Here is a 27,157-nt window from a genome sequence, read left to right as displayed (position 1 = left end):
CATGAGGCCCTGGGTCATGATTCAGGAGCAGCAGCCAGCACGGGTGATATAAATTGTGTCTTTATTTGAACATCATTCCACCTGCACTGAAGCTCAAATCCAGCAGCAGCAGAAGGGGGTGGGACCAAAAGAAATGTTACCAAATTGGACAGTGAACATCAAGGACACGTTCAGACAGAACTAGTGGGGTGCAGACAACACCGAACTACCCTAACACACAGCACAGGTCCTTGGAGGACGACCAGTCAGAGTCCTGGGAGGGCTGCAGGCTCCTGTTCACCTCTTGTTCCACCCAAAAGCTAGCTCGGAGCCAGACAAGGACCCCGAGAAGCCTCTTGTGCCAGGAGTCCACCCTTTCCAGGAAGAGGGTTTCCCTTTTCGGTTCATACCAGAGGCTGGAGGAGGACTAGCCCCTCTGTGCTCAAGAGGGACTCAACTTGTAGAAGCTTCCTGTCCTTATCCTACAGCCCCATCTGCAAGCCACCATCTTGGCTCTTGCAGGCCCCAGAAGAATGTAATCTTCCCCCACATCCTCCTGCCCTCGGGGCGGCTTTTCTCCATAGCTCTGGTCCTTGGGGGGGGGCCGCATTCTACTTCCCACAGCCCCTAGGACTAATCTAAACAGTGCTCTGGAGCAGAGGCTGGACCCCACAGAAGTTATAACTGCTTCCTCTACTCTACCAGGAACAAAGAAATCCAGTAACAGCAGACAGCAGCCTCCCCATCCAGTCACAAACGGCTGAGGATTTTCAGACACCCAGTCAGGAAGCTCTTAGTTGATGATCTGAAATGGAGATGTTCATCTCCACAACCTATCCTTTCCCAAAGACTAATGCCAGCTCACTGGCCCTCACTGTAGCATGTCATCTGCCAGGAGGTCAGTTGGAACGTCACCTGAGTTCTTGGCTGAAGCATTCATTTTCTCTATCCCTAACTCTTCTAAGTTTTCCAGGCACACTTTGGTCCCCATCCCTACCTCTCTTCTCCCCCCCCGCCCCACCCCGCTACCCTAGGGCTCCTGCAGACTGCAGACTTCAGCCCACCAGCCTGAAACTCCACACTGCACCGCTGGGCAGCAACTGGTTGGCTGGAGGGCAGCAAGAACACTGGGTGACGACTCCCCAAAAGGAACTCCTGTCTCTCTGCCTCCTCATCTTGATTAGCCCCCTTCTAACACAGCCTGGCCCGCCCGGTCCCTTATACACACACAGTCCTCTCCAAAGGATCAGAGCTGCCACAGACTTACAGCCACTCTGCCTCCAAGGGGTCAATTCTAGCTCATCTGGCAAAGCACAAGGGACCCCTTAGGCAGCAGCTGCCCTTAGGAAAACAGACTCTAAGCACACACATGGCTGCCCTCCCCAAACCCCAGCATTTCTTCGCATCCCCCACTACCTTCCTTATTCTCTGTTTTGTTCTTGCTTAGTGTGAATTACACCTCCATTTCCCACTTCCCAGGCTGCCCATGCATGAAAACCCCATTCCAGTTCTTCATTTCTCCTTCTCCATCACTGCTTGCTCGCTCTCTCTCTCTCTCTCTCTCTCTCTCTCTCTCTCTCTCTCTCTCTCTTTCCCACCATCCCTCCCTTTCCATGTCTCCTGTCTCATCTTTCCTTCTCCGGCTTTGCCCCTGCACAGTTCTCAGTCACTCACCCACTCCTGCTCCTTTTGTCACTACCTGAACCCTCTCCTCCGGTTCGAAGCTGAGGAACTGAGTCCCTGCTCCCTTCTCCTTCAGACAAGTTTCCCTACCCTCCTGCCCATTCCCAGTCTCCTGGCTGCCTGCTGAAGACGACTCCAGTACTGTGGCTCCAGGAAGTGACCAGGTGGGGACAAGGGTTAGGGAATACAAGGGCAGTGGCCAAGGCTTGGGAGGAGAGAGGAGAAAATGTGGAGATAGGACCTGGAAAGTTCCAAATGTCAGGAATTCTGCCAGGAACCAACATCAGATTCCAGTTAGGGCCCTGCTGGGGCAACCTTAGGCCGTGGGTCTTGCTCAGGAATCCTAGCTCAGCTCCAAGTTCTATGAAAATGAACACAAGGACAGCAAGCTCATGGACTAGCCACTCTTCCACTCTGGCTGAGGCCCACGTAACACACGGAAGTGAGAAGCCTCCTGTACAGCCTATATGAGGCACACATTCCTCGACACAAGGACCAGGCAGCAGGCCGTGTCCTAGGAGACGTTGTGTGCGATGAAGCTAGTCTGCCACCCCTCCACTGGGGACTGAAGGCTTGTCTATGATTAGATGGCTCTGCCACCAGATCCATAAGGTAACCAAGGAGGGTCAAAAACTACAACAACAAAATAAAAAAAACAACAACAATAACATCAACAAAAAAAAACCACCTGGAATCTCCCTCATTTTCTCTCTGCTAAGGGGGAGGGAGTAGCCCCCCACAGCGGGAGAGGAAGAGAGATCTATCTTCTCATCTGCCCTTCCCTAACACATGTATACACACACACACGCACACACACGCACACAGTCATGCACACAGTCACACACACACACACACACACACACACACACACACACACACACACACACCACACACACACCACACCAGCTCCAAGCACTGCCCATGAGGTTGCAGACCCTGGGCTTATCGCAAGGCGAGAAGTGGGCAAAGAGGAGAAAGAGGCAGGGACAGGGTAACAGGGCCTGGGGTGGGGACAAGGGTACCCTGTTCAGAGGTGATCTGCAAGTTCAAGTTAGGCAGAAAAGTATCAAAGACGCAAGACAGTCTCTGCCCTTGGCAGATGTCCAGGGTGTAGGAAGCATGAGAAGGAGAGGGCTATCCCCTAAGTCCCCACCTCTGTGCCCCCTCTCCACAGCCACCAACCCTGACAATGGGCCTGAGAAGTCTATGCTGTACAAAACAGGCCAGGCTTGAGGAGATATCCCTGTAGGGAAGAGGCCAGGCCAAGCCCAGGCTGGGATGTTGGCAAACTCCAGCCGCTGCCTCCTCCCACAGCCTTCAGAGCCCGTGTCTCCCCCTCAGACTCTGAGGTGATGAGGGACTACCAGCAGCGGGAAGGAAGACCCTATCTTTTCTCCCTCAGCACGGCTCAGATTCCTTTGAGAGCTGGGTGCAGACTTGAAGGAGGGAGGCAGAGGAGGCCCCATTGGGGGGCTGGTGGCACCTGGAGCTTTGTGGCAGATGTGGTGGGACCATCATCAGCAAATAAAAATAAAGTAGGAAAGAGTCTGGCCCTCCTGGGGCAGTGTCTTGAGTAAGTCTCTTTAGGAGATGAGGACTGACAGGCAAGGACGCGGCAGCCAGTCCTCCAGATTGAAGGGGTCCAAGGAGCTTGCACTGCAGAGCCTCCTTTCCCTGGGTCTCCTCGGGGACCTCCAGCTAGTCTACACAGGAGGGAAGGAAACCGCGGGACCAGATAGGGCGACCCAGGCTCCACTAGGTCCAACGGAGGCAGGGCCAGAATCGGGCTCTCTCCGGATCTCAAGGGCCTCTGCCTTCTGCCAGGCTGCCACCCAGCCCCTGCCTCTCTTCAGAGCCCGGAGGTCCGTGTGCAGTCGGTTCAAGATGTGGGTCTGGAGCGTGAACGCAGGAATGAGAGGGCAGCAGACAGGATATGCTGAGGTCAGGCCAACTCCGGAACTACAACCCGGGCTTTCAGGGTCCCTGTGTGTGAGCAACAGGGCATGGTAGGACTCCCCAACCGGAGACATCACCTCCTGGCCGCAGCACGGAACTTACTGTAGTGCCCACAAAATCTGTGGGAGGAAGGGAGGGAAGGAAGGAGAGAGAGAGAGAGAGAGAGAGAGAGAGAGAGAGAGAGAGAGAGAGAGAACACGTTAGAGCCTCTGAGGTCACAGCTGCCCCCTCAGCCACTCCCCGAGACAGAAATGGACAGGAAGTGACTACAACCAAGTCGTTAGCTGGCAGGTCAGCCTTGAGCACACCATGTAACCTGTGAGCTGTCACATGTAAATTAAAGACGATCTCCCACTTCACAGGGCCGTTCTGAAGGGTCAAAGGAGATGCCATATAAGTACTTGGCACACAGCAAATGCTAGTGGCTTAGTTTAGCTTGTACTTTGGCTTGTCCACCGTCATACAGCAGTTAAGACTGCAGATGGCTGGAGTCCCAGACTAGTGTGGGTAGGTTTGGGGGGGCGGGGCACAGAGGGGTTGTTTTTAAGTCTCTTGTAACCTAGACTGGCTTTGAACTTACAAGATAGCGGAGGCCAGCCCTGATCTCCTGGTTCTCCTGCCTTTGCCTTCAGAGTACCAAGCTTACAGGTATGGTACTCCCACCCCCGTATCATTTTAACAGTGAGCTGGGGAAATTGGCTCCCATCTTTTTTGTTGTTGTTGTTTTTGTTTTTGTTTTTGTTTTTTTTCGGAGCTGGGGACCGAACCCAGGGCCTTGCGCTCGCTAGGCAAGCGCTCTACCGCTGAGCTAAATCCCCAACCCCAATTGGCTCCCATCTTAATCTTAACATTCAAGAGGCTACGTGAGGCAGAAAGCTTGTCACAGGTTTGGAGACAGCCTGGGCTACATAGTGAGTTCCAGTGTATCCTATCTACACAGCAGAGCCATGTCTTTAAAGTAGATGAACTTGTGAGGAAACCACCTGGAAACAGGAGAAAGACACTGAATGACCCCATCCACTGAGAGTTTTACCCACCCATTGCCAGAGTAGCAGCAGAGAACCTGCATAGGCTTAGCCTTGCACTTCTGGAAGTTGCCACCAGGGGGTAGGTCCTGACCTCAAACCTAGACCAAAGAACCTACAGGGTGGGAGGGATCTGTAGGAGCTTTTAAGGTCAGATTAGCAGAGGAATGTCCCAGGACTGTAATAAAAGGGGGCAGAAAACCTCTGGCCTCGATGGACTGTGAGATAGGTAGTGTGACTGTGGAGTAGAACCCTGATTCTGGACTCGAACCTGCATTCAATCCCTAACTTCACTACTTAGAGAACTTGGAGCAAGCTCTCCCTCCATCTGAGCACCTTCCCCTGCCCTCCCTTTTATCATCTGTAGATAATGCCTGCCTGCAGAGGCCTGTGAGAACTGACAGCTTCGAGCATCCCCCAAGGGCCAGCCCCTTCTGGCCGCTTTGCGTACACAAACTTTCTCCTCAATGTGACAGCCCTGGGAGACATCTATTCTCGTCACCCTGGTTTTATGAAGTATGGGAAACTGAAACTCGAGGTCATGTGATTTCTAGGCTTAACTCTCTTCCACTCTAATCTGTGCTCACCATCCAAGACTTCAAGACAACACTGAGGTCTCTGGCCAGACGAGTAGATACACAGCTACGTATGTTAGGACTAAAGCCCATTGTGTGGTGAACAGAGACCCTAAGAGATGACTATAAGGAATGGACAAGCTAAACAGATTGAACCATGGAAACCACTGCTCTGAGACACTGTGTGCCCATACAGCACAAACATCCACTATGATGCCTCTCTCAGCACTAAGGGTAGGCCGGCATCAGGGTCAGGAGACTCTGCTTGGCCTCAGCTCTTTGGAGATTATGTGACACTGTCATTATATTTTATTTCTGAAGCCTCCCAACAAAATAAACTTGTGAATGTGCGTGTGGAGGCAGAAGAAAGACGTTCACTGTAGCGACATCAGGAAACCTCAGACCTTCCCTAACAGGAGAATGAAATCATCTGCCATTTGACCTGTGAGATGACGCGTGTGGGTGCCAATCTGCTAAACGCAGTTACCACTGAGATTCGGGCTTTCTGTGTAAATCGTTTCTTATTGTTTTGAGACAGGATCTTGTTATGTGGCTCAGGCTGGCCTTGAACTCATAATCCTCCTAAGCCAGCGAGAGAAAACAGGGATTATGCAGGTATGTGTGACCGAAATTGTTTTTTTTTTTTTTCGGAGCTGGGGACCGAACCCAGGGCCTTGCGCTTGCTAGGTAAGCGCTCTACCACTGAGCTAAATCCCCAACCCCTGTTTTTTTTAATTAAATGAAATGTATTGTTTATGTTTGCGTGTGAGCGTGAGGGTGTGTGAGATCAGAGTACAGCTGTGGGTTTGGGTCTCTCCTTCCACAAAGGGGTCTAGGCATCAAACTCAAACTCAGTTATCAGGGTTTTATAACAACGATAAAACCAACAAAGTGTGTTGGGAATGGGGGCTCTCTCCTGTAATCCATCTTGATTATCTAAGTCATTGGCCCTAAATGATCTCTTTGTTGTATTTTACTGTTACTTGATATACGTGATATGGAATACACCAGCTATACAGCAGGGCGTAATAAATTTGTGAATGGTACCATTCAAAGCTGCAGCCGCTGATATTTGCATATGCTACGAGTCCCAGTCTCGTGCCTTAGATTCCGCCCCTGCAGACCCCATCCCGGAGGGCCACCCTCCTAACTTCTGTATTTATCATTTCTTTCTCAAATATATTATTATTGATTTTTACTCATGTGTATCTCTGTGTTAGCATGTTCACACAGATGCCTGTGGAAGCCAGAAGAGGGCTTTGACTCCCCAGGGTCTAGCATCAACAGGCAGTTGTGAGATGCTCAACCTGAATGCTGGGTACCAAACCTAGGTCCTCTAGAAGAACCACAAGTGCTTTTCACTACTGAGCTTTCACTCCAGCTGCATTGTTTCTTTGTTTTTAATATATTTTAAATACATTGGTTAAAATTTAAATATATTATTAAGTAGATATTAAATAAATTTAATATATGTAAATATATTATATATTTAAAGGAGCATTATATATCATTTAAGAACAAATTATATATATACATATATACATATACATATATATATATATATATATATATATATATATATATATATACCTGTTGTTTGGTGTAGGTTGGTAACCTGAGTACTTGAAAGTGTGAATATACAGGAAATGTAAGATTATCTTTGGTTATATTGATGAGTTAAGCACCAGCTCGGAGTATGTGAGATGTTGTCTAAACAACGACAAAATGTGCTGGGAATGGTGGCTCTATCCCGTAATCTAAACACGTAGGAGGCTGAGGCAGGAGGAGCGCTGTCAATTCAAGCCAGCCTGGTATGGAATAAGGTCCCATTTCCATGTTTTAAATTTTTGTTTAAAGCCATGCATCCCTTAGTTCTGCTTGGTTTGGAGCTTAAGAAACACACTGCTCTGTCACTTCTGAACTTGCCTCTTCTCTCTCTGCGTGCTGTTTCTCAGTCACCTCTATCCCCTCACTTCACAGTGTGGGGCATGGGATGGTGAGAACCCACAACCTTTGAACCTCAGCCTCTGTTCGCTAATTATTTTCAGGGTCTCAGTGCACATGCGTGCATGCCTGAGCGCATGCAAGCCTCTCTGTCTCTCTCTGTCTCTCTGTTCCCTCCCACCCCGGCGTGTGTGCGTGCATGCATGCGTGTATGCATGCATGCGTGTGTGCGTGCGTGCACGTGTAAGCCAGAGGACAGTTTTCCAGGGTCTCCTTCCACCATGTGGGTCTTGGGGATCAAACTCCGATCACCGATTACCGAGCTTGGTACCATGCTTTCCACTGTTGAATCATCTTAATGGCCTCTGTGTACAACTTTTTAAAATCATTTTTTAAAATTTTAAGTGTATGGGTGCTTGAGTGTATTTATGTGCACTGTGTGTACAGTGCCAGGGGAGACCAGAAGACGACGTCCAATCCCCTAGAACTAGTCTTAAAGATGGTCCTGTGACCTCGTGTGTATGTTGAGAATCAGCCCAGGTCCTCCGGAAGAGCAGCCAGTGCTCTGAACAGCCAAGTTATCGCTCCAGCTCCCTGTGTGTAATTTTTGCTTCACTCCTTTTATTTCATCTGCAGAAGTCTTTCCCTGCCCCGCAGCAGGCCTTGCCCTCTGGTCCACACACTTGCCTTTGTTCTCCTGTTTGAGCTCCTCCTGCAGCAGGTCCGTCTGCCGGTTGCCCAGCACGAAGGCGAGGAAGGACAGGATGAGCGCGTTGAGGATGCCGATGATGGCCAGAATGTACGCCCAGCGCACCGAACAGTCCCCCAGGGAGTACTTCCCCGTCTTGGCCCCGCACATGTCCCGGATGGTCTCAGCATCCCAGCCATCAGGGAAGATCATGCAGCCCAAGACGAGGCACAGGGCTGGGCATCGGGAGCCGGACCCACACGGAGGTCAAGTTGGGAGGAAAGAGAAGGCATTATTACTCCCTAGAAGTGAGAGAGTGGGGTGGGGGCTGAGTCCTGAGAAGTCTCCCAGCCCCATCTAGCAATCTGAATGCGTGGTAACTGCATTGGGAGAGAGACGTTGACCCAAAAGAAGCAGAAACTGGAACCCTCGATCTCTCTTTATTCCCCCTGCCTTTAAGGGAATATGAAAATATCAATGCCAGGCCACGCTCCCTGACAGTCTCTGGTTCCTCTTACTTTCCCCTGTCCTCATCACTTCAGTTTTTATGAGTTTGTCTTTGGTTTTTGGTTTTAATTTTGTTATTCATTCAACAGGGGTTCATTGACACTTCACATTCATTCAAAGATGCTAGGCAAACAGAGGAAGAGAGCAGGGCTAGCCCATAGATTCTCCACCTCTAGTTGTGGCTGGGAGATGGGAGGTGCCTGGCTTATGCTTTCTTAGAATGGGAGCCATGGTGCTTTAGAGACATTTAGCAAAGTGCCAACTTGTTCAATCTTTGCTGAGGGCCTACTGTGTGCCGAGCACTAGAGCAGAGCTCAGGGAGTCTCTTGGATCTGTGTCTCATTGAGCTTACATAGGCGAGAGAAAGGTCGCAGTATAGGGTTAAGGATTCAAATGTTGGCCCAGCTCTCTGCTAGATTTGTGAGCCTCAATTCCTTTATCTTTGTGCCTCAGTTTCCAAATCTGTAAAATGTGGGTGGTTAAGAGTATTATCAAATTATTGTAAAGATGTCAGGTGGCCTCAAAATGTTTTGCACAGTAACTTCCATGTAATGTTAACTGTTCATATCAAAACTAGTCATAACTCGGTCCCCAGATCCAGAAAAAAAAGAAAGAAAGAAAGAAAGAAAACTAGTCATAACAAGCAGTTGCTGACCTTGCAGAGGATCTGGGTTCAGTTCCCAGCACCCACAAGGCAGTTCACAACTGGCTATTACAGCAGTTCCAGGAGTTCTAACACCCTCTTCTGGCCTCTGTAGGAACTGCACACACACGGTACACATACACGCACTCAGGAAAAACATGTATACACATAAAATACAATAAATCAAGATCATCTTCATCTACACAGTTACAAAGCCAATTTAGCCAACATGACACCATCTCAAAAAAAAAAAAACAGCAAACAAAATAAAACCCTTAGTCATAACAAGAATAATAATTACACAAATAAGGAAACAATTCAGTAGGTTTCAGGTGAGATAGGAAAAGGTAGAGAGGGCAGGTCAGGATGGCCCTGCAAAAATAGTTCCTTCATCCAATCTACTCACTTGTGTTAAACTACCAAACTCTCCCAACAGCAGCTTAGGCTGGGAGGGGGCGGGGCAAGTCTGAACCAATCATCTCATTCCTTTGGTAACCGCGGTTGTCTATGAGTGACACAGAACCCCATAGCAAGCCGATCGGAGGGACCAGGTTCAATAGGCAACTGAAAACACTTGGTCACCCCAGTCCCACTCCAGAATTAGGTCTGCAGCTTGCACAGAGCTTTTTGGGCTGGGTGGCCCTTGACTCCTCCAGACCCAAGAGCTTAACCTGGATAGTAGGTGACGTTAGCTTGGTTGTTCTGTTCTGTTCACTATATGTGGCCCATCCAGTCCCCACAACGGGAGAGGGGGGAGGGTTTGACACTCCTTCCCCCATCTCCAGTACCAGAATGCTCCCTAAGCCCCTCCTCCCTCTCCAGAGTTCTGCAAGTTGGATTCCATCCCACACCCATCCTCCGTGCCTGATGTAATGTCCCCAACAGCACTGCCATCAATCTCTCATTCTACCAGGGCTGCCTCCTGTCTCAGAGACAGGACCCCCATTGTGATGGTCGGCATAAAAGAGATCTCCAGCTTTGCAGCAGAACCAAGCCCGGAGAGCTAGGGAATTAAAGTCTGAAGAGGTGCCTTGGTGCACAGATAGAGAAGCAAATGCAGAACCCCCACCCCACCCCACCCAGGGAGGGGTGAACAGGAGCCAGAGGTTAACCCTGGAAGCTTCAGGTACCCATAGGCATTTAAATTTGGTATTGTGGAAAGCAAAAGGTAAGCATGGGACTAAACCTTAAGGCGCTCTGTCATTGACATGGAGAGGGGAGGAGTAAGAGGAGGAAAGGAGGAGGAGACTTGGATGTCTTTCTCCCTAGATGCCCTTGATTTGTCTCCTCATCTCCCGTCAAAGGCAGCAGTGGGATTAGGAGCTGGCAGGGGACAAACACACCATCCCTTCAGTTACTTCCCCGCCCTTCTCTCCCTAGGTGCCAGAGTGGCTGGCCTCACTGCAGTCTGCTTTCGCTCGCTCCTGGTGCTTCCTCATCTCCATGGAAACCAGTCCTGTATCCCGGAGCTCTAGCTTCCTCCGCCTTTCCAACATGGGTAGAGACCTCAGTAAGATTGTCTTCATTATGCTTTCGAGTGCGCTCTCTCTCTCTCTCTCTCTCTCTCTCTCTCTCTCTCTCTCTCTCTCTCTCTCTCTCCCCCTCTCCTCTCTCTCTCTCTCTCTCTCTTCCCTCTGCCTCTCCCTCTGCCTCTGCCTCTCCCTCTGCCTCTGCCTCTGCCTCTCCCTCTGCCTCTGCCTCTGCCTCTGCCCTCTCTGCCTCTCTGCCTCTGCCTCTGCCTCTGCCTCTGCCCCTCTGCCCCTCTGCCTCTCTGCCCCTCTGCCCCTCTGCCTGCCTCTGCCCCTCTGCCCCTCTGCCCCTCTGCCCCTCTGCCCCTCTGCCCCTCTGCCTCTGCCTCTGCCTGCCTGTCTGCAGACTCTGTCTCTGCCTCTCCCCTTGAACATCTCACAAGTAGATTTCTGGGATCCTTGACCCCATACTGGGCCCACAGGAGCAGTGCGTCAGACAGAAGCAGGCATGATGTCTATCATCAGCATGAAAGGAGGCGTAAAAACCGAGTCACTCACTGGTTGTCATGTATGTGACGGGCTGTCTCAAAGGAAATCGACTGGGAGCAGAGACAGAAGCCTCAGGGAAGGTGGAGACTGCTGAGACAGCCTCCCTACCTCCTTGGCTCTGTAGAGCTCCAGATGATGGCTATGGGGCCTCAGGGACTTCTCTAGAAACGGGAGAGAACCAGAGGCCAAACCACTCCAGAAAAGCCAGGCTGAGATGGGTTTTCTTGGGTCTGGAGGGAGAGAGGGGACCAGAATAAGTCGGCCTCACCCAAGCGTCTCAAGTATGGGGATGGCATACCACAGACAAGACAGGCTTCAGCACTCACACCTGCCGGATGAGGTCACTGAGGTCTGTGGACTGTGAGCCTCTTTCAGAAGTCAGATGCTGGTTGGAACCTCAGCTGCTCCTGACTCTGATACGCAGATGCAGGGCAAGCCTGTGGCAAGAGTTCTCAACCTTCAGCCTGCAGACTGCTGTTGGATGCTTAGCTTCATCCCTGGCCTCCACCCACTAGATCACAGGGGCTTCATGGATTGGATGCTGTCCTCTAGTCTCTGTGGACACCACACACATACATGAATAAAAATAAATCTTCAAAAATATAAAATTAAATTTAAACATTTTTTTTAAAAATAAAAAAACTTCCTAAAGAAAGACTAAAAAGCTAAGCTTACTAAACCATAATTATTTAGGGTTTTCCAATTGCATGCAAATCTAGTTCTAATAGATGTAATAATGTTTCTTTTAATTTTAATCATTTCTATTTGTTTATTGATTTTTCAAGACTGAAGATGTGTGTGTGTGTGTGTGTGTGTGTGTGTGTGTGTGTGTGCGTGCGCGCGCGCGCACGCACGCAGCCCTGGCTATCCTGGAATTAGCTCTGTAGACCAGGCTGGCCTCAAACTCACAAAGATTCTCCTGCCTCCGCCTCCCAAATGCCTATATTAAAGACATATGCCAGGGCTGGAGAGATGGCTCAGTGGTTAAGAGCACCCGACTACTCTTCCAGAGGTCCTGAGTTCAATTCCCAGCAACCACATGGTGGCTCACAACCATCTGTAATGAGATCCGATGCCCTCTTCTGGTGTGTCTGAAGACAGCTACAGTGTACTTATATATAATAAATGAATAAATCTTTAAAAAAAAAGGCATATGCCACCACCACTTGGCCATTTTTGTTTATTAACAAACTTTCAACTGTATGTCACTGGGGAAGTCCCTTCACCTCTCTGAAACTCTGTTTTATGATCCTAAAAATTGTGGTATCTACTTCTCAAGGTTACAAGGTGGGCGAGTGGTAACCAATATCAATACTGTGTTCCCGCTTTTGAACGTGCTTACCCCTAAATCTATTTATATCTGTTTTCTTGAAGCCACATCTAGGTGCAAGAGAAGCTGGAAATTTTTTCCTCTCTAACCTACTCTCTTCCTCCCTGCTTTTGTACATAGTTCTCCCCTGTATTTGCACAGGAAAAATACATACAATGGGTTGACCGCATAGCTGTCTTTACAACACAGGTGTGAACACATCTATTACAAGGAAACTCATATGAATCACAGCACTTCCACACCCTAAAATATCATTAATTCAATTTGATTTCCTGTTTCTAGTTTATTGATATAGAGGCTTGAATGAGTGGCTTAAAATTTTTTTAAGCTGGGCAGTAATGGCGTATGCCTTTAATCCTAGCACTGGGGAGGCAGAGGCAGGAGGATCTCTGAGTTTGACGACAGCCTGATCTACAGGATGAGTTCCAGGACAGCCAGGGCTACACAGAGAAACTTGAAAAACCATGAAACAAGCAAAGGAACAAAAACAACAACAACAAAATGTGAGACTATGCACAAAGCTCAGGAGTAGAGCCGTTTAGCAAGTGCAAGTCCCTAGGTTCAATCCCCAGCACTGCAATATGGACTGATCTTTGTTTCTTTTCTAATGTTTATAGTCAGTGCTACAACTTTCCCTATTAGCTCTTCTGCTCACAAATCCTGTTGTGTTTCCATGTAATTACAAATACTCTTGTGATTTGTTTGTTGGTATCGATCTACATGTTCCTTGATAGAAATGGCCATCTGTGAGTTTCAGGCTAGCCTGGTCTATTTAGCAAGTTCTAGAAGGCTAGCCTGGACTGTACAGTAAGATTCCCCCATCTTTAAAAAAAATTCGAGATTTCTCTGGTATCCGAATGTGATCAAGTCTTCCGTCTCTCTTTCTGCTACTTCTGGCTTACGTCGGTTTTGTTCTGAGTGCAGACGCAGTGTGGTTTCTAGCTTTGTAGCTGTAACAGTACGACTCTGAGTCCGCAACGAGGGCTGCTATGGTGACTGTTCCGTGTGAGCTTGAGGAAAACGTGTTCCCTGTGGCTGGCGAATACACTAGGCCCCAGCCGCTATTGGATGGAGTGATCGATGCTCCTGCTGAGTCGGCTGTGTTTGGAGTGACTTTCTGGCAGCTGGACTTCTTTCCTTTTCTTCTGGTCATTGTCTTGTTTTAAAACAAGGTCTCACTCATGTAGCATAGGCTGGCCTCAAACTCACTATGTAGCCAAGGAGGACCCTAAACTCCTAATCCTCCTGCCTCCACTTCCCCACCGCTGTTACTGCAGATATAAGCCTGTTCTCATATATTCACTGCTGACCCGTGTTTCTTTAGGGCTGAAGTGGGTTCTCAGCAGACAGCGCACAGGTGAGTCAGTTGTTTTCACCCATTCTGATGATGGTCTTAATTGGCACACTCAGGCCACTGGCACCCAGCGTGCTTGCTGAGGTTGCAAGACTCATACCTACTCTGTCTGCCACTTTCCTCTCTGTGCCCTTGCTATTTATTTTTTTTTAAATAAAAGAACAAAAAAAGAGAACCTTTTAAAGAGTCTGGCAGTGATGTACTTGGAGTCCCAGTGCTGGGGAAACAGAAGGGGAGACTCTGAGGCTCTCTGGTGAGCTAGCCTAGACTAAGTGGAGAGCCCCAGTCCCAACGAGATACCTGGTCTCACAAAAAAAAAAATAAATAAAAAAATAAGATGACACCTATCACCTGTGTGTGTGTACATGCACACACACACACACACACACACACGCACACACACACACACACACACACACGCACGCACACACACACACACACACACACACACACACACACACACACACCTCAGTATAAGGCAAGTCTACCAAAAAGAGACTCCCTTCAGCTTTTCCTTTATTTCTCCTCATTTTGAAGTCATGATCCTCCTGTCTCAGACCTCAGAGTAGTAAGGATAACAGGCAAATGCCCAGCCTCCTTCTTTGTTTTGAAGGTCACTTCCATGGAGTGCAGGCTTTTCAGGATTGAAGATCCACAGCGGTGGGGCACTTGCCAGGCATCCACCGGCCAGGGCCCAATCACTGACACGGGCACCGACGGCACCGACGCGGACAAGTCCCAGTGTTCTCGGCGCGTCCCAGGTAACGCTGATGCCTCCGCCCTCACGAACAGCCTCCTGTACCCCTACCTCAGCTTCCCACTTGCTACCTGCCCGCTATTGCTCACTTAGCCTCCTTCCCTGGCTTCTCTGCTGCCTGCTCTGTGGTGGTCGGTGTCCTGAGATGTTCCTCTCCTTCCGCACCTTGTCCCTGGGCAATTCTGTTCACACTGAGACTCACGCGATGATACTTCGGGTCTTCAGCTTTGACTTACTCCAGACCCAAACATGGAGCCATTATTGGATTCTCCCCCTTATGCATCTCCTAGGGCCCCATAAACCAACATTTCCCTGAGAGGAGTTCATCTTTCTCCGCCAGAAACACAGCCCTCCTCTTGTATCCTCTGTGAATGTTACTTCAGAGGCTTGGCCACCCACAAAGAAAGCTTTGCACCTGCCTTAGCCTCAGCCCACAGACACACCCAGTGGTCTCCCAAATGGGTTCCTCTCCCTTCCGCCTTCTGGACATTCGCTTTCACTTCAGTTTTTCAGCTCCTGTCTCCTAGGAAGCCTTCAGATAGTTCATCCTCCCAGCTTCGTAAACCCATGCCAGGCCCTGCTCACTCCTACTCCTAAAAGTGATTGCCAAGGCCTGTAAGTAAGGGCTATGCTTCAAGGCTGGACCCTGAAGGTTATTGGAAAGCTCCTCCTCCAACCTTTCACTTCCTCTCCCTCTCTAGCACAGAGCTTTGGTGGCAAAAGGATTCGACCACGGGTCACAGAGCAACTATTAACAATCACAAGCACGTCCTAAACCAGTGCCCACAACAACCTTCCAACTCCTATTCGTTACAGTTTAAACATGTTTCCCAGACTCATGGATTTTAAAATTGATCGGCAATGTGGAAAGAGGTGGGGCACCTTTCAGAGGCCTCAGGCCCTTGCCCCAAAAGCAGATCCCCACAGAAGTCAGTGCCCTCTGCTCCCAGCCCTGTAACGCCTTCTGAGTGTGACCGAGCAGCATGCAAGCCCTTACCAGATCGCCAGCTCCTCAGCCTTGCACTGCCCAGCCTCGAGAACCATTAACCAGCAGGGCACATAGCTCAGTAGTAGAACATGCTTGCCTAGCATGGGTGAGGTTCCGGATCAATCTCTAACACCGTACACATACACACTTTCACAAATGGCTTCACCAGAACAGCCATGATCACCAGGAAAACAAGGGGGAGGGGAACCCTGTTATCCAGACAAGGTAGCACACACCTGTAACTGTAGTGCTTGGAGAGGAGAAGAGGGGAAAGCAGGAGTTCAAAGCTACCCTCAGCTATGCAGTGAATTTGAGGCCAGCCTGGGCTACCTGAGATCTAAGTAAATAAACGAACAAATAAAGATATACAAACATAATATGTCCATGATCTCAGAACTCAGGAGGCAGACACAGGATATCCATGAGTTTGAGGCCAGCCTGGATTACATAGCAAAAGTCTGTCTGAACAAACCAAAATAAATAAATTAACTTCTGTTCATTGCAAATTCCTGGGTTGGTACAAACCAACCCAGACTCTGTGAGTCTGCTCATCGTATATGAAAGGAAACTCAGAAACGATGGGAACATCCCTAACTCATAACCACTATGCTGATCAGAATTCAGCACCAGGTGTCTGCTCCCTCCCAAGGAGCTGGCTGGTAGAGTAAGGACCTAGACACCATCCTTCACCTATGCTTTCAATGGGACACTTGTGGGGAGATGGTGGCTTGTGCCTATACTCCCAGCACTTGAAAGGCTAAGACAGGAGGGTTGCCACGAGGTTCACTTCAGAAGGCCTATATAGTAAGATGGTATCTCAAAAATAAAAGTACCAAAACCAAGACAACAAAGCAATAGGCACTTATTAGGCACCTACTGTATTCTGAGTGCAGCTTTCTAGCCCAAGGCTCCCATTGTGTTACTTAGGCATGGGAGAAGCAGTCAGAGCTGGGCTGGGGGTGCAGTGGACAAGGCTGGGTTATTTTTCTGAAAGCCTCTTGCTGTCATCTCTTCCCCTTACTTCCCATTCCACGTGCTTCCTCATCATCAACTACTCTAATCCCGGAGCAGTTTAAATACCTAAGGGCCTCTTAAAGAATAACGCCCCCTGTTGGGGAGACATCGCAACAACATCAGCTCAAGCTCTGGCTGCAGGCTCCTAAAGCACTGGTCATGTAAGTGTTGGAAGCTGGGAGAGGGTGAATGTCTACTCTACTTTTCTAAAAACGAAAAGAATTGTTTTATTTTCATATGTAACCTATATGAGTATTCTGCCTGCAGGTGCATCTGTCCTTAGCTGTGCACCCTAGAGCACCTCTGTGACCCAGTCACTTCATGTGGGTGCCATAGGAGGAGACCCCTTTCATTTTGAGCTCTAAGACGCTGAGCAAGGTCTGGTACCCAGCATTCCCAGAGCCCAGCAGAGCGATGTACAGAGGAGGCCTTCAGTAAAGGATCAGTGTGAGAGGGAGGGAGATGAGCATGAAGGAAATTAGGGAAGAGAAAGAGGGAGGAGAGGGAGAGGGAGGAGAGAGAGAGAGAGAGAGAGAGAGAGAGAGAGAGAGGAGGGAGTCCCATATGCTAGATGTGCTAGCAATGTAACTAAAGATTCCTAAATTTTGTGTATCAATATGTTTTCAATGTAACTAAACAGCTAAATTTAATTGTATGAATAAAATCTAAAGCCTATCTAGATGGGATAATGTGGACCTGTATTCCCACCTCTAGAGAGGCTGAGGTAGGAGGATCACTGCGAGCTAAATTATAACTGGGGCTCCCTAGCAAGAGCCTATCTAAATAATTAAATCATTCATTCCCAAAGGCAACCTGAGCCAAAGGAGGTGGAAAGGGACCCAGTGCATGTCTTGAGTTCCTGTTACGGCAACTCCTGTGACCTCGGATCCCACAGCCTAGGACCTGGTGATAGCCACAGCTTGAAGCTGCTCGCCTCTGCATGGCACAAGCTAGCACTCAGCTTCTGCCTCTCCTGCCAGTCTCTGCACACCAGGTGAAGCCTGGCCCGGGCACACACTCACGAATGGCTGAACCAGGGCCAGGCTCCTTTTCCTTCTGGGGACAGAGAAGCCTAGGTTCCCACTGTGTGATCATTCAGCTGTTCCTTCTCTCTGGGCATCCTCCTTCATTCATAAGGGAGTGAGGCAAGCCAACAGCCTTCCCCTTCTGCTGATGGCTGGTGACTGCTCAAGTCTCGTGGTCATCGCAATGAGTTCAAACTCAGCAGCGAAGCCTTCACAAACGGCTTCCCTCAGACTGTCTCAAGTGCCGACCACACACAGGGCGCCACATTTGAAACCATTGTTCCACCTTTTCTGTCATCCTTGGAAGCAGACGAGGATCCAGATTTAGAGGCAAACCCACTTGTCTGAGACCACATAGCTGGGACGTATCGGCTCATTCTTCTATTTCATTATCTCTGAGGCACCAGGGGGTTGAGCCCAAGGCCTCGTGCGTGGTAGATGGGCAGGGATGAAGAGAGATTCCCAGCTCTTCTGCTTCGTTTACATAGGGTCCCATGGTGTACCCCAAATTGTCCTCCAACTCACCATCCTCTTGCCTCAGGTCTGTCGGGTGCTGGCCTGTGCCACCACACGCTAGCTCCTCCCGCAGCCCCAAGCCAGGCTGCGGCTTGGGTCTCCTATGTTTCCTGCGGGTATATATCCTCAGCCCCATTTCTGACTCTTACAGTTCTCGCCCATCAACTGTGAATTCATCTCCCTTGTTCCGGCTGAGCCTTAGAAGGTTCTGGACTCATTAGTACTCACACAAAGACTCAGCTTCCCCTATGGACTAGACGTGTGAGGTGGGACAAGTCGCTGCAACACAAGGGTGGGGCAACAGTGTGAAGACATAGAAACTGGGAGATGAGACGGCTGGGGGAGATCACTTGGGGGAGAAACCTAGGGAGCTGAGCTGTCTCCAGAAGGCACAAAGGGATAGGAGGAGAATCCTCCATAAAGTTGTCCTCTGAATTCAGGAGGAGGACTGAATCACAATAATGGTTCCATGACCCAGCACATCTATGACCTGGGACAGACGGCTTTTTAGCACACAGGTCACTACCTCGGTGAAGTCTTAGATATGCTAACATTTTTTTTTCTTTTTGAGATAGATCTCGTGTAGCTCCTATTGGCTTCTAAGTCACTATGTAGATGAGGCTGACCCTGTTCTGGGATCACAGTCCTGGGCTACCACTCAAAGCTAATGGTTTTTTGAGCAGTTGTAACAGTCCCAGTAACTTCTAAGCACTCATTCAAGTCCAAACTCCCCTGCCCGGCACTCTGCGGCCTCATCCGTCCGTCTCGGATCTGTTGCTCCGATAGAGATACGACACACAGGTCAGAGGTGGCTCCTCTGTTCAGACTGAGCTCGCCCACACCCTGCACTGCCAACCATCTCCAGTCTTGATCCCCAGAGAAACCACAGCCACCCTTGACAACTGCGTATCTACATTTGCAGTTCAGAACATATCAGAGTCCCCAGGGGTTGGGCACACCCGTTTGTGGTCATCTTACTCCCTCTTTTACAGTCTCTGTGGGGACTCGCCTTTCTCACTATTGATCCATGTTGCAGAGATAGGGACATTTGGCTCTTGGACAAAGAAAGTCACCCTGATTCATTAGGAGGCAGCTACCCGGCAGGAGTTGGGCTGACAGGATTCAGCTGCCATCATTGTGTGTGTGTGTGTGTGTGTGTGTGTGTGTGTGTGTGTGTGTGTGTGTGTATGCGTGTGTGTATGTTTGAGACAGGGTTTCTCTTTGTATCTCTGGCTGCCCTAGAACTCACTATGTAGACTAGATGGCCTCAAACTCACAGAGATCCTACTGCCTTTATCTCTCTCCCCAGTGCTGGGATTTAAGATGTGTGCCACCACATTGGCTGTTGGCATTCATTTTCCACAGTCGTTGCTAAGCTTAAGCTATGTCGGAGCCACTGGTAACTTTATTTTTCACCTTTAAGAGGCAGTGGTCTAGGGGCTGAAGAGACGGCTCAATGGTTAGGAGCATTAGCTGCTCCTCCAGGGGACCTGGGGTCAATTCCCAGCACCCATATTACAGCTCCAAACTCTGTATCCGGGGGCTCTGACTCCTTCACACAGACATACACGCAGGCAAAACACCAATGCACATAAAATAAAAATAAATAAAATTGAAAATGAAAAAGAAGAGGTAATGGGTTTTTAAATGAGCCAGCGCAACCAAGGGATAGAGGCGGGTCCCTCTGTGGTCACCTAAAGATCTGGAGCCACCATGAAGTCAGAAACTCCCGACTCTCAAATCGCATGAGACAATAAACCCAGTGCTGCTTATCTCATTTGATTCTGGTGGCCTGAGCTGAGTCTCTGTTTCCCAGCACTCCAGGGCTGCTGACAATATCGAGACCCAAGTAGAAAGTCAGCTTCCCAAGAGCAAGGACTGCGTGTCATAGGCTTAACATTCTCAGTGTCAGATGTGGTTGTACATTTTTCTGAAAGTGTCTCTGGACCACGAAAGGACAAAACTTTATTGCAGCTGAGCCAATAATATGTCTTGAGATTATTTGAGACTGTGTACTTAACCTGCTGTCCAACTGTGCGCTCTGGTTTATGGTTAAACTGCCTTTAAAAGAACAATGTAAGCAGCCGAAAGACTCAGATGCAGATACGTGCACCCAACCAATGAACAGAAGCTGCTGACCCCTCTGGTTAGATTAGGGAAAAGCTGGAGGGAGCTGAGGAGGAGGGCGACCCTGTAGGAAGACCAGCAGACTCAATTAAGCTGGACCCCCGAGATCTCTCAGACACTGGATCACCAACCGGGCAGCCTACACCAGCTGAGATGAGGCCCCCAACGCATACACAGCAGAGGACTCCTGGGTCTGAGTTCGGTCAGGGAGGATGCACCCTCAAGAGACTAAAGGGCCCAGGCAGTTTAGAGGTGTGGTCGGGTGGAGGGAAGGGAGTGGGGACATCCTAGTGGAAACGGGAGTAGGGGCGGAGGTATGGGATGTGGAACAGTCGGAGGGTGGACAGGGAGGGGAATAAAATCTGGAATGTAAAATAAATTATTCAAAAAAAGAACAATTTAACCAATCTTACTATATCTTGGATTTCCCATGCAACCAGATGTTATAACCTAGGCTAATATACATAGATTTAATCTTAAGTTGTATACTCTTATATGCTACTACCCAGAATATTGTATGCATGCACACATATGTATGTGTTGTGGTAATCATTTGCTGAATGCAGTCAACAGTTGACATTTATACAATAAATATCTCACGGATGTTGGAAGCCACATGTAAATATAGGTTGATCACATCAGTTTGCAGTATCTAGCGCTATTCTCAAGCAGCTGAGGTCTTCCCTTCTAAAACACTGTTAAGATTTCCATAAAGAATTTCTCATTCTCCCCATACCATATTTTTCATGCTATTCAATAACTATAGAGCAAAGCCCTTTGTGAGGGACACACACAGGCACAGATTCAAGACACAGGACAAACACAGGCAACAGTGACAGACAGATCAGACACACAAGAGGCAGACTAGAGACTAGTAACCACAGACAGAAGAGACAGGGAGGGATGTGAAGAACTCAACTTTAGTCAAACTAATCCAAGAGGAAGTCTGGGTTTTCACTCATTAATGCAACACTGACACAGTCAGGCATAGCCTGTGTACCCCATTATGGTGGTGTGAATAGAATGGTCCCCATAGGCGCTTGTATTTGAATGCTTAGTCCGGTGAGTGATACTATTTCAAAGGATTAGAAGGATTGGAAAGTGCGGCCTTGTTGAGGGAAGCGTGTTGTTGGGAGTGGGCTTTGAGTTTTCAAAAGTACATGCCAGGCTCTCTCTTTCTGCCTACAGATCAGGATGTGGTGCTCAATTCTCTAGTGTCACACCTGTCATGTGTGCCACCATGCTCCCCACTGTGATGCTAATGGACTAACCTCTGAAACTGTAAGCAAGCCCTCAATTAAATGCTTTCTTTTAGAAGAGTTACATCGACCATGGTGTCTCTCACAGCATTAGAACAGTGACTAAGACACCCATCATTGTAGCATTGTACACAAGATGATAACAGAATAGGTAAGAAATAAGAACAAAACATAGCCAGGCATGGTGGCTCACACCTTTTATCCAAGAACTTGAGAGGCTAGATGACACCAGGTGCCTGTGAGTTTGAGGCCAGCCTGGTTCTAGGAGAGTCTTGGCTAAGTAGTGAGGCCCTGTTTCAGAGAGATGGGGAGAGAGGGAGAGAGGGAGAGGTGGGGAGAGGGAGGGAGAGGGGGGGAGAGGGAGAGAGATCTGTAGTTTCCCAATGAGAAGATGTTCTTCAAAATGTTTGGGGTGAGGGAGTCCAGAGGAACAAGAACCAAGTGACAGGTGCTCTAATTCCTATTTGATCCTAGGCTGTCACTTTGGGTGATGGCTCATTTTCTGAGCATAGTGATCTCAGACAAAGAGTTGTTTGCAGGAGTCCTACAGGCTGAAAGATACACTCCCAATCAACTGACTGTCCCTCAGCCCCAGATGAGAAGAACTGGGATTAAAACTGAAAAGCCTTATTTAAGACCATGAGGGAGGTCGGCAAGATGGCTCAATGGATAAAAGCACTTGCCACCAGACCGTAAAACGCAAAGCCCAACCAACTGTTGCCTCATGAGATGGGAAAAGAGAACCAACTCCTGCAGGCTGTCTTCTGACTTCCATGCATGCAGCACAGCATAAACACACACACACTCCACACACATGAGCACACACACTCCACACACGCCACACACGCGAGCACACAACACACACACATACACACACACTCCCCACACCTAAGCACACACACACACAACACACACATAACACCACCAAAACCCACACACACACACACACTCACAAACACACACTCCACACACATGCACACACACACACACCACACCCACACACACCTCACATTCCCCACACACACACACCACACACACACCACCCACACACACCCAACACACACACACCACACACACCCACACACACCTCTCACACACACACACACACACACCACACACACACCACATACACACCCACCACACACCACACACACACTCACACACCCACACACATCACACACACCCACACACCTCACACACACCTCACATTCCCCACACACACACCCACACACACACCACCACACACCACACACACCACACACACACACCACACAAACTCATACACACCACACACACCTCACACACACACCACACACACACCACACACACCACATACACACCACACACACACCACACACACACACACACCACACACACACCTCTTACTCACACACCACACACACCACACACACACACACACACACACACACTCACACGCACACACACTCACACACACACACACACACTCACACACACACACACTCACATGCACACATGAAGATCCAAGTAAACGGCATGAACAAGTGAAAAGACTGTAAGTTGAGACATTTTTAACCCATGCCTTGCAGTCCAAAGCTGGCCCGTGTCCTAATGCCACTTGGTTAAACAATGTGTATCAGTCACTTATCTAGAGAACCCAGAAATCTCTGAGGAAAATGCAATCACCTCTGCCAACTGCCTCCTTCAGTCCTTAGGAAAGGAAGAGGTTTTGAACCAGGAAGCCAAAACCAAACGACCAACCAACCAAACAAGCAACCACCAGCAAAACCTGACCATAGACTGAATTTATTCCCTAGATACTGGGGTGGCTTTGAGTAAGTCTTTCGCGTGTCTGTGGCCAATTGCCTCTCTGAAACAGGGGGAAATGAAGGTGGAGTGTAAAGGTGGTGATCGCCAAGATTGCTGAATTTCAATGACTGCACCGTTGGACTGCCCATCAAATCCCAAGATGAAATCTCACACGGATTACAGAGACTTGGGGGGCCAAGCAGTCAGCACCCCATCCACATGGTCCAAATAAAAGTTGATGAGTTGGGTTTCGAGATGAGCATATATCTTTCCAGCTTGCCTTCAGGACAGAATACAAAGGAAACACACGGCGTCACCTCTGCGCACCACTGGAAAACGCGGAACAATATCCCCACTCCATTTCTCTTTCTCTGTTCTTTTCAATGGTTCTTAAAGAGTCCCATTAGGACAAGTCCACATCTGAGGGCTGGAGAGACCGCTCCACGCTTAAGAATGCTAGCTGCTCTTACAGAGGACCCGAACACAGTTCCCAGGACTCATATCAGGCACCTAACAACTACTTGTAACTCCTGCTCCATAGGATCCAAGGCCCTCTTCTGGCCTCCACACTCAACTGCCTTTGAAAGTACCTTATCACTACCCCACACATATACACATAATTAAAAATAAAAAGAAATCTTTTTGAAAAGAACAATGTCCATATCTGAATATTCACTACCTTCTTCCGATCAGCCATCTTCAGACCTTGGACATGCCCTGGCAGGACAGAAATTCCTCCCTACATTTGTAAGAGTCCACTTGAAGAAGCAAACTAGCTTCCCGGGCTTGACTCCACACCTGGCCTTCAGCCCAAGTGACCAGTCTTAGTTTGATCACTACTGTGTTGACCTTGAGTGACTTCCAGCCCTTTAGAAAAACAGTCATTCTTCCTTGAAAAGATGGAGATCTCTTTCCAATGGAGAGGCTCAGGTGAGCACACAGAGCCAAGCCCCTACAAGACTCCCTGCATTGGGATTGCTTGAAAATCACCTTTCCTTTGGGGGCCCCCTTTGGAAGGCTGAACACTTGTTGAATGACCGGAAGTGCTTACTGCAAAGCATCTCTAATGCACACTATCAAGCCTTCTCTTTTCTTTCCCAGCCTTGGAAGGCTTTAAACATTCCCCTATCCTCTACCCATCTTCTCCACCCTGCAATCCCCAGGCTTCACTTTGCCCTGCCTAACTCTCTCTTCCTTTCCTGCAATTAGGCAAATGCCCAGGTTGCTGAGTTTTCAAAATGTGACTGCGATCGAAGAGTGGGTGGGGACACAGGGCTGTAATGGATCAGGGGAAACTGTCTCAGCATTTCTCATTCCCAAAAGGCCTGTCCCTGAGCCTTAGGGGAAGATGACCATCCCAGCCACACCGTTTGGAGGTTTCTAAGGACTCATCGCCATTGACTGTGGCACGGAACCCTTCCTGAATAAGGGTCAGGGGTACATTTGAAAGGATGGAAACCTTCTTTTCAGACGCTTATGTTGCAAGCTTTCCACACACATCTTCCCAGTACCAACACCACAGTTAGCCTCACCACTCTCAAGACAGGGTTTCTCCTCTGCATTATTTTACAGATGAGAAACTAAACCTCAAAAGAGTCAATAATGTCAGTGAGCTCAAGGTCCAAGACAAACCTGTCAAGTCCCCGATTTCTGCATCACACACACACCCTCCCTCAGCATAACAGGAATTGATCACACTTATAGTATGCCCTCACTCAGGAAAAAAATTGTCCTCTTCAGAGGCAGCAAACAGAGACCCCACCCCACCCCAAAACACGAGCATAATGCTAATCCATCAGATGACCCTGCACTTCCAAGATGACGGACCCAAATGCCAATTCTAAGGATTGTCCCCTGCCCTAAGAGGTGGCTCTATGTTGTTGAATGTTCTCCCCAATAGCTGCTGAGGGCTGGCCAGGAAGTGAGTGTCTCAGCACAGAGAAGAGGGATCTAGCTCTGACTCTTCCAAGAAAGATCTCTAGCGTCTTTGCTGAGGGTCCTGAGCCCACTCCTCCCCTACCTGCCAGGAGCTGCATCCAGGCGCAGATCTTGTAGACAGTGGCGGTGTTGCAGAAGAAGAAAAGAGCGAAGCAGGTGATGCAGCCGAGAATCAGCACCATGGAAAGCAACACGAAGAAGGCGGCCGCCTTGAAGGCGCTGGACGGGATGGTGCTGAAGTCGGTGAAAGAACCCCGGCAGGTGAGCTCGCGGCCCGCTAGCCCGCTGCCCACGCAGTAGTGGAAGAGGCCGAAGTAGCCAGGCTTGGGAGTGCTCACGCTGTCGCCTACCCAGTAGGGCTGGATGAAGACCACCACGTTGATGATGGCGAAGCAGATGGTGAAGATGGCCCACAGCACGCCGATAGCCCGCGAGTTCCGCATGTAGTGCTCATGGTAGAGCTTGGAGGCCTCCTGCGAGGGCAGCATGGTGCCCGGGGGCGGGGCCGGCGGCGGCGGCTGACAGGGGGCCGCCGGCCCAGGACTGACCACCGGGATGCGGGGCGGGAGCTGGGGACGCACGCGAGAAGCAGCCCTGAGTCAAGGAACTCACAAGGGCGGGGCCTGAGGCGGAGCTGGGGACCTGGGGGCTGACTGGGGAGCTAGGAGGGGGTCATGACAGTGTTGGGGCGGCGACTTAAAGGCCTCCTATTGGGGGGTCTGAGAAGGAGTCATGATAAAGTTGGGGGGGCTGGGATGAGGACATGGGAGCTGGAAGTAGGGGGGTCCCAGAAAGTGCTCGTGGGGGAGTTCAAGAGGGGGCTTGGGAACTGGTGCTGGATTAAGAAGGGGACATGTAATGAAAGATGGAGATCAATACTGAAGCATTAACAGACACGAAATAGAGGGAACTGGGAAGGGCATATTGGAGCTGTTATTAGGGGTAGAGGGTCTGGGACTGGGTGTCTAAAGGGGATCTCGACGCGGATAGATGCTTCTCTATAAGGAAGAGGAGGTTGTCAGGGGCTGGTACTGAGGGCATGAGGAAGGTTACAGTAGGGCCAGGCAGGAGACAGGAGCTGGTACCCAGGGTTAAGTATTAGAATCAAGATGAGGCTAGTGTGGAATCGGGGGCTGACACTGCAGGGTCTACACTCGTGGCGGGGATTGGGGGTGCTCCTTAGAAGCCGGTGCTGAATGTCGGCTGATGGGGGTTGGGGGTTGTGTAGGATTGGCGGGCCAGGGCTGGGAAGAGTGGCTTTCCAGGCCAAGGGAACAGGCGATCGAGGCCAGCGGGCAGTCTGGGCCTGGAGGGGCGGGCAGTGGGCAGGGGCCGTGCGGGGCGCGGGGGAGCGGCTTGGGCCCCGGGTAGGGCCAAAGCTTGGGGGTGGCTGCCCCGCGCCCAGGCCGGACGCGCGCTGAGGCTGCGGCCGCGGAGAAGGGATGCGGGAAGACCAACCTGGGCCGAGTCGGGGCGGCTGATCCGGGACCGGCAGGGCTCAAGCTCCGGGGCTCGATGCTCCTGACAGCGGTTGCCGTGGCCCAGGCGGCGTCCTCTGCGCGGCCTCCATCTTGCTCCGGCTCTCCCCGGACGCGCTCCCGCGCCGAGGCGCGCGCTCCCGTGCACTGGCGCGGCGCGGCTCGGGCGCGTTCCCGCGCCGGCGTAAAGAACTGAGGGGAATGGAAGGGGGAGGAGGAGGGGAAGGGACCCTCCAGGTCCTGACAGCCAGAGGTACAGTCAGGCACGGTGACCCTGAGGTCCCTCAGCCAGAGCCACAGCCCCTACCTCAGCCCCAACTTCAGGCCTCCTGACTACTGGGACTCCTTTTCACCAGCCTGAGTTGTGGGGTTCCAGCTCCCCCACAAAGCCCGTGGAAATGGGGGAAGGGATCAAACGAGTATTATTTGATAGGCGTTGAACTCAATCTCTTGATTCCAGATTACCACCTACCATCTATGACAATGCCTCCAGTCTCTCCATTCTGCTTCCACGCCTTTGCGTCTTAGAGGCTTTGAAGGTTTCCAGAGTCTCCTAGGAAACTGT

The 27,157-nt window shown here is 49.9% G+C and overlaps 1 protein-coding gene across 1 annotated transcript; it reads right to left on the bottom strand.

Moving 5' to 3' along the window:
• Window positions 1–1,725: 1,725 nt before the first annotated feature.
• Window positions 1,726–26,700, bottom strand: Lhfpl4 (LHFPL tetraspan subfamily member 4). The gene is made up of 4 exons (XM_032905965.1): window positions 26,573–26,700; window positions 25,197–25,683; window positions 7,850–8,086; window positions 1,726–3,737 (listed from the first exon to the last, which is right to left on the bottom strand). The coding sequence occupies exons 2-4, from the start codon at window positions 25,600–25,602 to the stop codon at window positions 3,637–3,639; spliced, it is 744 nt and encodes a 247-aa protein (XP_032761856.1). The 5' UTR covers window positions 25,603–25,683; window positions 26,573–26,700; the 3' UTR covers window positions 1,726–3,636.
• Between the last annotated feature and the right edge of the window lie 457 nt (window positions 26,701–27,157).

The sequence above is a fragment of the Rattus rattus genome, chromosome 6 (assembly GCF_011064425.1).
Source record: "Rattus rattus isolate New Zealand chromosome 6, Rrattus_CSIRO_v1, whole genome shotgun sequence".
NCBI classification, from domain to species: Eukaryota; Metazoa; Chordata; class Mammalia; order Rodentia; family Muridae; genus Rattus; species Rattus rattus.
Note: the sequence above shows the minus strand (reverse complement) of the source record. Positions and strands in the feature narration are given on the sequence as shown.